This window comes from Emiliania huxleyi, assembly GCF_000372725.1.
Source record: "Emiliania huxleyi CCMP1516 unplaced genomic scaffold EMIHUscaffold_37, whole genome shotgun sequence".
Classification (NCBI taxonomy): domain Eukaryota; phylum Haptophyta; order Isochrysidales; family Noelaerhabdaceae; genus Emiliania; species Emiliania huxleyi.
In genome coordinates this window covers 341,855-355,126 of record NW_005199194.1, presented here as the reverse complement: position 1 = coordinate 355,126, position 13,272 = coordinate 341,855, and the positions used below count along the sequence as shown (strand labels likewise).

The 13,272-nt window shown below is 67.2% G+C and overlaps 3 protein-coding genes across 3 annotated transcripts in view; 2 read left to right on the top strand and 1 right to left on the bottom strand.

Annotated features, from left to right (window-relative positions):
* Positions 1-601, top strand: part of EMIHUDRAFT_209086 (hypothetical protein) — a gene marked incomplete at both ends in the record, with an annotated part of 2,795 nt that extends 2,194 nt beyond the window's left edge. The window contains one exon of the mRNA XM_005771887.1: positions 501-601. Within this exon, the coding sequence (XP_005771944.1) occupies positions 501-601 (101 nt within the window). The remainder of the gene's footprint in view (positions 1-500) is intronic.
* A 6,727-nt stretch (positions 602-7,328) lies between these two features.
* EMIHUDRAFT_102171 (hypothetical protein) lies at positions 7,329-9,851 on the bottom strand (the record flags this gene model as incomplete). Its single annotated transcript, XM_005771886.1, has 1 exon — positions 7,329-9,851. The coding sequence occupies one exon, from the start codon at positions 9,849-9,851 to the stop codon at positions 7,329-7,331; it is 2,523 nt and encodes an 840-aa protein (XP_005771943.1).
* Positions 9,852-11,429: 1,578 nt separating this feature from the next.
* EMIHUDRAFT_209083 (hypothetical protein) lies at positions 11,430-11,785 on the top strand (the record flags this gene model as incomplete). The annotated part of the gene is made up of 2 exons (XM_005771885.1): positions 11,430-11,463; positions 11,547-11,785. The coding sequence occupies 2 exons, from the start codon at positions 11,430-11,432 to the stop codon at positions 11,783-11,785; spliced, it is 273 nt and encodes a 90-aa protein (XP_005771942.1).
* Between the last annotated feature and the right edge of the window lie 1,487 nt (positions 11,786-13,272).

The window sequence follows — 13,272 nt, the reverse complement described above, 5'->3', positions numbered from 1 at the left end:
GGCGGAGCGGGGCGGAGATGCGAGCGCCGCGGGGGACTGCCTCTCGCAGGCGACTCGTGCTCCTCCGCCACCACCATCCCCCTTCCCCCCCCCTGCTCACCACGCCCCTAGACACACGCACGCGCACACGCGCACACACGCGCACGCGCACACGCGCACACGCGCACACGCGCACACGCGCACACGCGCACACGCGCACACGCGCACACGCGCACACGCGCACACGCGCACACGCGCACACGCGCACACACGCACACGCGCACACACACGCACACGCCTCACCTCGCCGCCAGAGCCCACCAATGCCCCTCCCCCGGGCCAATGCCGTCCATCGACCCAACCCAGCTCCTCGCTCCCTGCCTCAGGCCCCTCCCGGGCGAGACCTCCTGACCACGCCCGAGCCCCGCTTTCACGTGCTCGGCGCGAAGCGCGCCGCGCCCCCCCCCCCCTCCCCGCTGCGAACGGCGTCTCTCCACGCCCGTCTCACTCACTGCGAGCAGGCGCCAAGAGCTACGGCCGAGCCTCGTCCTTCCTGCTCGCCATCGGGCACAAGCAGGTCCAGGGCGTCGTCGCGCTCCTTGCGGAGGCGCTGCTGCCATAACCCTCCATGTAGCAGAGCCGTCGAGAATACGTGCGGGCTCTGAGGGTCGACACGCGCGGCCGACACGCGATACAGCTGCGCACAGAGCACAGACGACAGAGTCAGGAGTCAGCGCGGAGGTCGCATCGGCAGAGCGGGCGCGGACGGAAAAGCGAAAAGGGTCTCGCCATCAGTACATGTTAGGCGGCGTACAGTATGTGGAGAGCGAAAAACAACTGGAATACGTGACCTCAGAAACGCACACGTTGTCGTCACAGACTGACACCCGGTGTCAGATACACAGAGGCGGGACACAGCGCCAAGACCTCGCCGCTACCGCGCGAGAGACTCGCAGAGAGAGAAATATGATACCCACACTAAGCCCGGCTCAAGGTCCTTCCGAGCGCCACCGCATCCGTGCGCCGCCGCAACAAAGCCGTGCGCCGTCCCATCCGTTCAGAGCAAGGTCGCCTCCCGACATGCGCACACGCAGAATCACCCCTTGTAGTGTGACCTGCGCGGTCGCCGCGCACGTCGCCCGCGGTGATTGCACGGCCTCGCGCCGTGGTTGGCGGGTTTGACCAGCCGCTTGCTCTTGCCCGCGTGCTTGCTCTTCCCCACCATCAGCAGCAGCGGCAGCAGCGCGGTCTGGGCGATGTGCCCGACGCTCGGAGGCCGGAGGCGCGCAAGCGCGGCCGGCATCCACGCGGCGGCGGTGGCGAGGGCGAGGGGCAGGGCGCTCGGGGCGGGTGCAGCGGATGCCGCCGGAGATGACGCACCAGCGAGCCGCGCGCCCCGCGAGAGGCAAAGCCGAAGCATTGCAAGAAACGATTCGTTTTCTTCTTTTCGCTCACACACACACACACACACACACACACACACACACACACACACACACACACACACACACACACACACACACACACACACACACACACACACACACACACACACACACAACAAGAAGGCCCGCCGCCTAAACATGGGCTGCAAGGCGCGCGGGCAGCCCCCGGCCAACCCTTCTCCCACAAGACCGGCCACGGCTACGTCAAGGCGCATCGCGGTTTCTACCACGACGCGATCTTTGTCAAGCGCAACAACTTCAACCTGCTGCTCCACGAGACGTTCGGCGGCGGCTTCTCGCCCACCGCCGTTCTCAAGCTGCGCCGCATGCGGAATCGACCCTATCCAGTGCTCAAGTGCTCAAGCTGCGCCGCCTCGCGCGCAAAGTCGCGCGCGGCAGCGTTGACCGCACAGCCTACTCGCCGTACTCGCTCTCTTTTATGTCCCACCATGCAGAGCGCATCTCTCTCTCTGTTGTGCGAGGCGTGAACCGCGCCATTCGCTCTCACCTGGCAACCCTGTCTGCACGTCTCGCGCGCGCGTGAACAGGGCTCCAGGCCCCAAATGACGTGTGTGTGTTAGAGTTGTTTGGTATTGCTAAAAATAGCACACAACATACACACTGATGCGACAAAACAAACGTGTGCGAGGAGCGCACCGCCCGCGACAAAAACAAGTACTACACCGTCCGCGGCGGCTACCTGAGTTCTACCCCAAGACGCAAGAGCGTCCCGCTCCCCGAGCCCGAGTCCCTTCCAGCTACCGACGCGATTCTCAATGGCACTTGCAAATCCACGTACCCGCGGCCGCGGGCGCTCGCTGCCATCAAGAATCACAAGGACTGGTACGCGCACCTGGAGCTCGTCAAGGCGCGGGATGTGCACGTCAAGAACAACCCGTCCCTCGGAGACAGCGCCGTCAACAACCGCGAAGCCACGCGCCTCGTCTCCGCCTCAACGCCTTTCGCCGGCAAGGCCTTCGATGTCCGTGTCGACGGTACGTACGCCCTCTCCTCCGACACCCCCCAGGACGAGCTCCAGCGGAAGCTCGGCCTTTGGCTCTCCGCGGCGCTTCCCACCCTTCGGGTCGCGCTCGAGCGGGGCATGCCAGTCGATTTCTTCGGCGACTACCTTTACAACAAGGCCCACCACCGGCGGCCCCACGACGGCGTCCTCGCCGCCTGGGCGGACGCGACGCGCGCCCCGGCCAACGCGCCGGTCGTGCACGGTGACGAGGAGAAACCAGAGCTCACCCGGCAGTACAACGAGGGGTACAAGACTGACCTCGCAGACGACGTGGCCAACCATCTCCGAGAGGATGACATGCTCCTCGGTGCTGGCTTGCGAGGGCTGTCCCTTTGCCGTCTCGCCGGGCGCATGGCCATGTTGGTGCACCGTCGCGAGCAGCTTACGCTCGAGTTTGTCCTTCTTGCCGCGCTCGATGCGGTCCGAGAAGGACGAGTATATTACGAGCCACGAGTTGTGTGTTCCGTGGTCCTCGTTGGAGGTGGAGTAGATGGTAGTCTCGAGGTGGCCGGTGCCGACCGGCGCGGCGTCGTCATTCAGCACATGTGCAGGCTTTTGTGGAGAGCCTGGATTGCCGATTCGCTATGCAGCATGAGCCGTCCGTCCGCGGTGTAGAGTGAGAGACGGGTCACGCGGATTGCACGGCAATGGGAGACGTCGATGCCGTCGAGTAGTGTGTGCTTGGGCGCATGGGTGGGGAGTATCACGATACGCCAGTCTCACTCCTCCCTATGTGCCAACGTGTTCGCGCTCCCTATGTGCCTGTTCCCCGATGTGTCTACGCAGAGGGGCGAGCCCACACACCGAGCATCGCATTGACAAGGCCGAGCATGCCTGGGCACAAGGACAGGAGGGCGTGGCTGGGTGTGGTAGCGAGGGTTGTGGCAGGCGCTCTGGCGCAGGCATCGGCGGGTCACGAGGATGGCTGCTTGATTCCGAGAGGATGGCAGCGATTGTGAATGGGGGAAGAGGGTGGTGTGAGTGGGTGTGAGGAAGACGCCGAGTGGTGGATGGCTACGAGGAAGGGCTCGCCAGTGTAGAACGCGCGATCCGAGAGAATGACGCCAGGGGGGGGGGGGGGGGCTGCTCCTCGTCAAAAAACGCCGCGCACGTGCGCTTGCTTCTCCGTGCCCCATAGCCAACTGCCATGAGCGACGCCATCGCCGTGAGCCCGCTCAGCGGGGGGCCCACCCATCCAAAAAGGCCAACGACGGTGACCACCGAGGCGCTGATGGTGCTGGCGATGAAGACGGCGCCGGCCGCGGCGCCCTGCAGTGCCGCCGCAAAACCCCAGCCGAGGGATAGCAGCTTCGTGACTAGGAACGCCAGGGCAACGGCGACCGCTGCGAGGGAGGCGTACAGGATTGTCATGCGAAGGAAGTCCTCCACCGTCAGGTACTGCTCCCAGTAGTCATAAGCCACGCCTGTGGGTCGTCGGGGTGGGGGATGCGTCAAGGACGCATTTGCTCAGCCCTCGTGCTGTCGTGCGGAGCTGCTGCGGCTGCCGTCCATGAAGCAGTGGAGCGGACCGACAGGCAAGTCGTACGCGCCACCGCTGCGCACGGGCTCGATCGCTCCCGAGTAGTCGCACTTGTCCCTCTGCGTGAGCGCGAGAGTAACCCCAAGAGGGCTGAAGATGAGCGGTGCGCGCAGGGGTCGGCGTGGAGGGCGAGGAACGCGCCGCGCGGGGCGTCGCCTCACCGGCCCTCGCCAACGCCTCAAAAGTGGCGCAGAGTGAGGCGGCGCCCCGAGCGAGCACGTGAGCCCCGTGGCTCCAACCGGGCCCTTCCTTTTTTGAGCAGGTGTGCCGCCGCGCGAGCGACGCTCCGAGATCGCCCGAGATAGCGCGGCGCGGCGGTGGGTGGGGTGGGGTGGGGTGGAGGGGGGAGCGGCGTGGCGTGGAGCTGCGCGAGATTGCCCGAGATCACACGAGCATTGTGTTCATTTTAGCATTGTGTTCATTTTAGCATTGGATCTTGTTATTTTTTTGATCGCGCCTGAGACTGTACCCCTACCCCTGCATAGCGCCTCTGGCAGTCGTCTCTCGCGCCCCAGCTACTTGTGAACCCAAGGAAACCACGCATGGAGAAAACTTGGAGCACTTGGAGTGCAGTCGGTAACCTCACATCCAGGGCCGGTGAGCTGAGAAGCGCATCCAGCGGGCCGGATGATCGGTATCGGGTTACGGGCTAGAGAGCCCTAGCCCCGGGGGTGCGCGTTCGCAGGGCCATAACACGGGTCTCCGAGGGTTAGCTCCGCGCTCCGGGTTTCCCCTAGCAGCAGAAAAACCTGGTCTTTTTTCCAGCCTAATGCTCGCGCCGGCGCCGCGCTCGCGCCGCCTCGCCGCCGCCGCCACCGCCGAGCCCTCGCCAGACACGCCGCCGCCCGCCCGCCTGCTCGACCTCCCCACGGAGCTCCTCGTGCGCGCCCTCTCTCACTGCGACCCCGCCGACATCGCTCGCGTCGCGGCCGTCTCGCTACTCTTCCACGCCTCGCTTGCGCTGGAGGGCATCCGCTTGTGGGCGCAGCTTCGCGGCTTCGAACTGCCGGCGCAGCCCGAGGGCGAGGGCTGCGCCGTGCGGTGGCTGTGCTTTGCTGCGTTGCTGCGCGAGTCCAACCCGCCGGCGAGGCTGGCAGCGGGTTTTCGGCACAGCATCTTCATCGACGGCGAAGGGCGGCTCTCGTCGTGCGGCAATGCGCCGTCCTTCCCAGGACTGCTCGGGCACGGCGAGGGCGTGACGCGGCTCAACACGCCGACCCGCTTCCCGTCGATGCTGGGTGGCGAGCGTGCCGTGAGTGTGGCGGCAGGATCCGCGCACAGCCTAGCCCTCGCCGCTGACGGCAGTGTCTGGAGCTGGGGCTGTGTCGCCGTTGGGGGCTGTGGCCACGGCGACCAGCAGGCCCAGTGGCAGCCGAAGAAGATCGAGGCCTTGGCGGGCCAGCGCGTCGTCGCTGTGTCGGCTTGGGAACACAGCCTCGCCCTCACCGCCAACGGCGCCCTCTGGAGCTGGGGCTATGGAGCCCTTGGCCAGCTGGGCCACGGCGACCAGCAGCAGCAGCTGCTGCCCAAGAAAGTCGCGGCCTTTGCTGGCCAGCGCGTCGTCGCTGTGTCGGCTGGAGCGACCCATAGCGTCGCCATCACTGCCGACGGCGCTGTCTGGAGCTGGGGCTGTGGAACCTATGGCCAGTTGGGCCACGGCGACGAGCAGGACCAGCTGCTGCCGAAGAAGATCGAGGCCTTAGCTGGCCAGCGCGTCGTCGCTGTGTCGACGGGACGCGAACACAGCCTCGCCCTCACCGCCAACGGCGCTCTCTGGAGCTGGGGCCGTGGAGGCCTTGGCAAGCTGGGCCACGGCGACCAGCAGAACCAGCTGCTGCCGAAGAAGATCGAGGCCTTTGTTGGCCAGCGGGTCGTTGCCGTGTCCGTGGGAGGACACTCTCTCCCTATGAGCCGATGGAGCCACAGCCTCGCCCTCACAGCCGACGGCGCTGTCTGGAGCTGGGGCTGTGGATACCAAGGCCGGTTGGGCCACGGCGACCAATGGGGGAAGCTACTGCCCAAGAAGATCGAGGCCTTCGCTGGGCAGCGCGTCGTCGCCGTGTCGGCTGGGGGAACCCACAGCCTCGCCCTCACCGCCGACGGCGCCGTCTTTACCTGGGGCAAGGGTGAAAGCGACCTCCTAGGCCACGGAGAGGACTTGTCGAACCAGCTGCTGCCCAAGAAGGTCGAGATGTGGGCGCCGGGGCGATGAGCAGGCAAGGGGGGGCAAGAGCTACGCGAGGCAGGGGGTGGGGCAGGCTATGGGGCCAGATAAGAAACCCCGTTGCGTTCTCAACACAAACACACTTGTGACTTGAAAGTTACAACACGGGCACGTCGTATTGAGGCCATCGTATATCGTATTGCCTATTGAGGCTGCCGCGTTCCCACATCTTGTGCAGCGTCCGTCGGTGAGAGTCGATCTCTGTCTGTCTGTCGTTCGTCTTCTTCCTGTATGTAGGAAGGTGAAGAACAGTCAGGCACGGACTGGACACCAACGCTGGGGTGGGAAAAAGAATTCGCGCCCTGGCTTCATTAGAGCATTGGATCGCGCGTGAGATGCTCGTCGTCACAGCTTTGTCAGGTTTGTCCTTCTCGGTCGGCCCGGCCGCGCTGCCCGACCCGAGATCGCTCGAGATCGCGCGGGTGTGCGGCGCCTCGGCATATCTCGGACTCGGCGAGGTGGATGGGTTGGGAGCGAGGGGGCGGAAGTGTTCAAGTGCGGTAGAGATCGGTCAGTCGGTGCGCGAGAGGTGGCCTGAGCTGTGAGCCATCCGGCTTACATACACCCTGCGTTCTCGCACATGGAGTGCGAGGTAGCCGTTCTGTTGCCATCCCAAACTGTCACTCCCCTTTCTCCCGGCCGGGGTGTGCGGGGGCGGCGGGTGTGCGGGATGTCCGTGGGCCCGAGAGCGATGTGCCATGTCCGCCTTGCGTTTGTTTCATAACATCGAAGGCTAGCTCAAAAACAAACGATGCCGGCGTGCTTCCCGAGGTTGCCGACTGCACTCCAAGTGCTCCAAGTGGGAGAAGGTGTGCCCTTAAGGCGATGGACGACCGGCCCTCGCGGGCGGGTGTTCGCGCTCCGAGATCGCCCGAGAGATAGCGCGGCACGGCTCCGAGATTATTGTTTATTGCAAATAAAACTTCCCGCGACGCGCAACGACCAGCGTGCAGAGGCCAGATGGAGATGCAGACCCAGAGCGAGGAGACGCTGCGAGTTCGCGCGAGGCTAGGCTCAGTACGGCGAGTTGCAGTTGGAGTTCTCGCGGGGAGTTTTTAACGATTAACGTGACATGAATGTGAACCCGCCGCACACACGGGGTGAGTGTCACACGCTTCACACGTAAAGGCTCGGCTTGCTGCCAGTCAGCTCCCCTATCTGGACGAGATTCGCGCAGGACGGCTGGCGCGAGGCGGCCGAGAAGGAGCAGTCGAAGAAAGCGTCGAAGGAGGAGCTCCGCCCGAGGGAGGACGAGCCCCGGATGAGCCCCGGCCTGCCCAGCCTGCCGCTGTTGCTGTCGTACCGGTCGTAGACGGGCACCGGGGCGGGCGGGTTCCTCCACGCCTCCTTGTGCCGCTCGACGAGCTCGAGCATCCGCTGGCGCGAGAAGGAGGCGAAGGCGAGGCTCGCCCCGACCACGAGCAGCGCCGCGCCGGCCGTCATCCTCGCCAGCGGCGCCTGCACTGCCTCGCCCACTACGCCCGCCCCCACGGCAACTCGCTCGAGGCGGAGCAGCACGCCCCTGCCCTCCAGCAGCGCGCCCACCAGCGCATCCGCGAAAGCAGCGCTGGCGTTGGCAGCGGTGCCGTTGGCAGCGATGGCGGTGCTGTTGGCAGGCTCAGAGCCGTTCGACGGGAGCGAGGGGCAGCGCCGCCGGCCGAGCCGGAGCGCGGCGGACAGGCCGGCGCAGTCGAAGTTGAGTGCCGCGGCGGCGCTGCGCGCCTCGCGTCCAAACGAGGACGCGGTTTTGCTGGACGAGTCGGACAGGCCACTTGCGACGCTGTACGCGACGTCCGCCGCCACAGAGCCATCATCATCATCAGTCTCCTCGACGGCCGGCAACGATGCCAGCACGGCGCGCGCCGGCAGAGACGCGAACTCGCACGCCATTGAGAGTGATGAGCCGGAGGCGTCCACGGCCGCCGACACGGCCGCGTGAGCCGCGCACGCCTCGACCTTGGTGTGACTTCTGCCGTCGGCTACCTCGTACCACGGCGCGAGCCGAGGCGGGACGAGCATCGCGTCGAGGGTTGCGGCGTTGGAGTCGATGACGTCGGCGGCGATGCGGCCGCCGACGGCGAGCCCGAGGCCGGAGGCGGAGAGAACAAGCACTGCGACGCAGAGCACCAGCACCAGCACCAGGGCTGCGTGGAGAAGGCGGGGAAGTGCCTTGTCGCGTCCCCCGCAGCCGCTGCACCCGCCGCAGCCGCCGCAGCGACCGCAGCTGCTGCAGCGACCACACACCCCTCCGCCCTGCCCTCCGCCCTGCCCGCCGCCGCCGCGGTATCGACCCGCCGCTCGATCGAGATGCCGCACACTCGCGCGCAAGCCGGCGAACTGCCCGTCGCTGTCTCCAGCCGCAGCCCTGCCCAGCCTTCTCCGCGACCGGACGCCGTGCAGCAGCACGAGCAGCCCGCTCAGCCAGCCGCCGCCGATGGCGACGGCGCACGCGGTGGTGGCGGGGCCGAGGTAGCGCGGCCTCCACGGGAGCGCCTCCTCCACCTCGGAGGCTCCCAGGACGAGCGCTAAACCGCCCGCGGCGAGAACCGCGATCGCGAGCCCGTCGCAGCCGGCAGAGTAGAGCGCGCCCCGCCGCGTGTCGGAGCGCCAGAAGCTGAGCCAGAGGTGGTAGCGGACAAGGGCGGTGCGTGTGACTGCAGCAGCCAGCAGCAGGACGAGCGACGCACTGGCCGCCCTCATCAGCGGCTCGGCCAACTCGTCGAGCTGTGCACACGCCGCCGCCGCAGCCACCTCCTCCTCCCGCACCACCCTCAGCGCGGCGCCGACCTCCTGCGAGGCCCGCCACAGGCCCGCCAGGCTCGCGCGCGGGCGGTCGGGGCCCGCCCCGCACAGGTCGGCGTCGGCGGCGTCGGCGACGGAGGAGAGGTTAATGCACGCCTCGTCCAGGCCGCTCGCCGGCGGAGCGAGCCTCTCCGAGCGGACCGGCCATGACCCGAGGACGGCGCCGGCGAGGTGAAGGTTGGCGGCGAGGCGGAAGCAGCTCACGTCGGCGCTGCCCTCGTGGAGCTGCGCCACCGCCGCGCAGAGCGCCGTCGCGGGGCACGCGCTCGCCGACCGGCAGAGGCTCAGCGCGGCAGTCGCGTTGGCGAGTACCTCTGGCAGCGGGTGGGCAAGGTCGTCGCGGACGTCCCCGCACGCCCAGCCCGCCGCCCCGCTGTACGAGAGGGCGGAGGCGGCGCCCGTGGCGGCAAACAGGGCGAGCGAGACGGCGACGAAGGCGAAGGCGAGTATGTGCAGCAGGAGCATACCCAGGTTAGTCACGGCGCCCGAGCAGCATTCCACGAGCGGAGAGCAGTAGTTGGAGAGCTCTGACGCGGGAAACGCGGCGGCGATCTTGTCGGGGTCGGCGGCGAGATACTGCCGGCGGACCGCGAGCCCGTACAGCGCCACGGCGACGGGGGCCAAGGCAGGCCCGATGACCGCCGCCGCGAGGGCGGTGAAGAGCGACGACGGAGACTGCAGCCCTTTGGACGCCTCGCGCGCCGCAGTGAGGCAGATCGCGGCGGCGGAGATGGCGGCGGCGGAAGCGGCGAGGGCGACGAGTGGCACAGGGCCGGGAGGTGCGAGCCGAGCGGCGCTCGCCAGGAGTTTGCAGCTGTGGCAGAGGCGAGCGTGCATGATTTGGACGGGGCGTACATGCACGCCGTTCACACTTTCCCATTTTAGAGACCTCGCGGAGGTGTACATGCATATGACAGCGCGCGACTCCCTGGCCTGGCCAGTCCCGTGCCGATTTTTTTGTTTTCGCCTTCTTACGAGAACTCGGTCAAGTACCCACCCAGATCCTTCGTGGTGTACCCTGTGTTCGGGGGGAGGAGGGGGGGGAGCCGGGCCCTCTTTTCGCCTCTTTGACGCCGTTCACAGACCTTGAACAAGAAATTCACCGGGCCTGGATATGAGGTTACTGACTGCACTCCAAGTGCTCCAAGCTTGAAAAAGAACAGGGGTGCAGGCCCCAAATGATGTGTGAGTGTTAGAGTGGTTACCGTCGGGTCTCTATTTTAAGCCCAGGTTAACAGCAATAGATCCGGGTGTAGTGCCGGATCAGTTCCTGGAGCCAGGGGGACCGATTCGCGCTCGCCAAGGGACCAATTGCTGGCGCCCCTGCCGGCGGGCAAGAGGGGGGGGGGGGGCTCTCTCTCTCTCTCTCTCTCTCTCTCTCTCTCTCTCTCTCTCTCTCTCTCTCTCTCTCTCTCTCTCTCTCTCTCTCTCTCTCTCTCTCTCTCTCTCTCTCTCTCTCTTCTCTGTAAAAACTGCAGATTTCTTTTGCTCGAGTCATAAAATTCTTTTTCGCGAGGTCAGCAATGGTTGGTGCTGTGGCGCTCGTGGCAGCGGCTCGGCGAGGCGACGAGGCGGCGGTGCTGGCGTGGCTTGACAGCGGCGGGTGGGTCAACGCGACTTGCAGGGTAGACGGTGTGAGCGGCGTCACCGCGCTGATGCGTGCCGCCCAGAAGGGCCAAGAGGGGGTGGTCGAGCTGCTGCTGCGGCACGGCGCGGAGATCAACCTGCAGAGCAGCGTCGGCGGCACCGCGCTGATGTACGCCGCCGGCAACGGCCACGAGCGGGTGGTCGAGCTGCTGCTGCGTGGCGCAGAGGTCAACAAGCAGAACAGCGACGGCTGCACCGCGCTGATGGCCGCCGCCTGGAACGGCCACGAGCAGGTGGTCGAGCTGCTGCTGCAGCGAGGCGCGGAGATCAACAAGCAGGACAGCGACGGCTGCACCGCGCTGATGGACGCCGCCGGCAACGGCCGCGAGCGGGTGGTCGACTTGCTGCTGCAGCGCGGCGCGGAGATCAACTTGCAGAACAGCAAAGGCGACACCGCGCTGATGCACGCCGCCAACAACGGCCACGGGCCGTCAGTCGAGCTGCTGCTGCAGCGCGGCGCGGAGGTCAACAAGCAGGACGACAACGGCGTCACCGCGCTGATGCGCGCCGCCGCCAACGGCCACGAGAGGGTGGTCGAGCTGCTGCTGCAGCGCGGGGCGGATATCAACTTTGAGGACGCTGAAGCAGCGGCGAGGGAGGCGGAGAGAGCGGCGGCAGAGGCGGAGGCGACGCGGCATGCCGAGGCGCTGCTGGCGGAGGAGGAGGCGGAGAAGGAGGCAGGGGAGCGCACCAAGGAGGGCAAGAAGGGCAAGAAGAAGAAGAAGAAGAAGGCAAAGGGTGGCGCTGGGCCGTCGCGGGAGCCCGAGGATGAGGCAGCGCTGGCGGCGGGAGAGGAGGCGGAGTTGGCGGCGGCGCTCGAGGAGAGCGCGAGGCTGGAGGAGAGGCGGGTGCCCGACGAGCAAGTGTCGTCCTCTTTGGCTGCAGAGAGGCCGCCTTCGGTGGAGGAGGAGGAGCCGCCGGCCGACTTCATTTGCCCGATCACAACCGAGGTGATGGTCGACCCGGTGATGGCGGCGGACGGGCATGCTTACGAGCGGACGGCGATCGAGCGCTGGCTCGCGACCAAGTCGACGAGCCCGCTGACGGGCGAGGCGCTCGAGTTCACTCGGCTGTTCCCAAGCCACATCCTACGCCGGCAGATACGAGAGTGGCGAGGACGGTAGCTTTGAGTAGCGTTTGCACCCTCCCCCCTCGGCGGCGAGACCACGTGCATCATCTGCTTCACGCCTTGAAGACTCACATCGCGGTCACATGAAGACTCACAAGTCTAGTGTGAGTGATCGAGGGGTGCCTGTATCAGGAATCAAATAGCGCTCGCGAGGTGTCGTGGGACAGTATCGCCCCCCCCCCCCCCCCCTGCCGAGCCTTTTGCCGGAAGAGAGTTGGCTCGCGAGGTTTTTGGGACCGAGTGCGGAGCAAAAGAGCTTGCTCAGGGATGTCGCGCTATTCGGTTCGCCGCGGCAACCCTGGAGACGAGGCACGGGTGGGCGACGCCGACGCGGACGAAGGCGCATCTAGCACTAGCTCAGGCTGGAAGGCTGAGATTGAGTACTTCTCACTCGCCCTCCGCCGCCCTCGCCACCACCCACTCTGCCCCCACCCTTGCCCCCACTAAAGGTCAACTCCACGCACGGCTGCGAGCAAGAGCTGCGCGACACCGCCCTGGGCTACTTCCCGGCCCTGGACGCGAACCTGCGCGCCGACTACCGCCCGTACGAGGTTGGCCTGTACAACCTCTGCCTCAAGCAAGGCGATCACGAGCCGTGGTACACGCACCGTCACATCGAAGCTTACGTCTTCAACCAGCCGCCGCCGTCGCCGCCGCCGTCGCCGCCGCCTTCGCCGCCGCCGCCGTCGCCGCCGCCGTCGCCGCCACCTCCGTCCCCTCCGCCCCCTGTGCCGCCGCCCCCGTCGCCTCCTCCGCCTTCACCTCCTCCGCCCTCGCCTCCTCCGCCCTCGCCCTCCCCTCCGCCACCATCCGCATCGCCCTCGCCCCCGCCGCCGTCGGCTTCACCCTCGCCGCCGCCTCCTTCAGCTTCGCCGTCGCCTCCGCCTCCCTCGGCATCGCCCTCTCCTCCGCCACCGTCGGCCTCGCCCTCGCCGCCGCCGCCGTCCGCATCGCCTTCGCCGCCACCGCCGTCGGCTTCGCCCTCGCCGCCCCCGCCGTCCGCCTCGCCCGGCCCACCGCCGCCGTCGGCCTCGCCCTCTCCGCCTCCGCCATCGGCCTCGCCCTCCCCTCCACCGCCGTCGGCCTCGCCCTCGCCGCCGCCGCCGACACCGCCGCCGCCCTCACCGCCACCACCGAGCTCGCCGCCGCCCTCACCGCCGCCGCCGAGCCCGCCGCCGCCAAGCCCGCCGCCGCCGGCCCCTCCGCCGCCGTCGCCGCCTCCACCTTCACCGCCGCCTCCCTCGCCTCCGCCGCCGTCGCCGCCGCCGTCGCCGCCGCCGTCTCCTCCTCCTGCTCCCCCCCGGATATTGTCATCACCGTCGACGGAGGCCCGCCCCCGTACCCCGAAAATGAGACCTACCGCATCAACCTCTGGGTCGATATCGAGGCGTCACTCCACTTTGCCGGAGGCCATAACGTCATCGAAGGAGATCGCGTCAGCTGGATCAACGTGGACAAGGTCAACTCCACGCACGGCTGCGA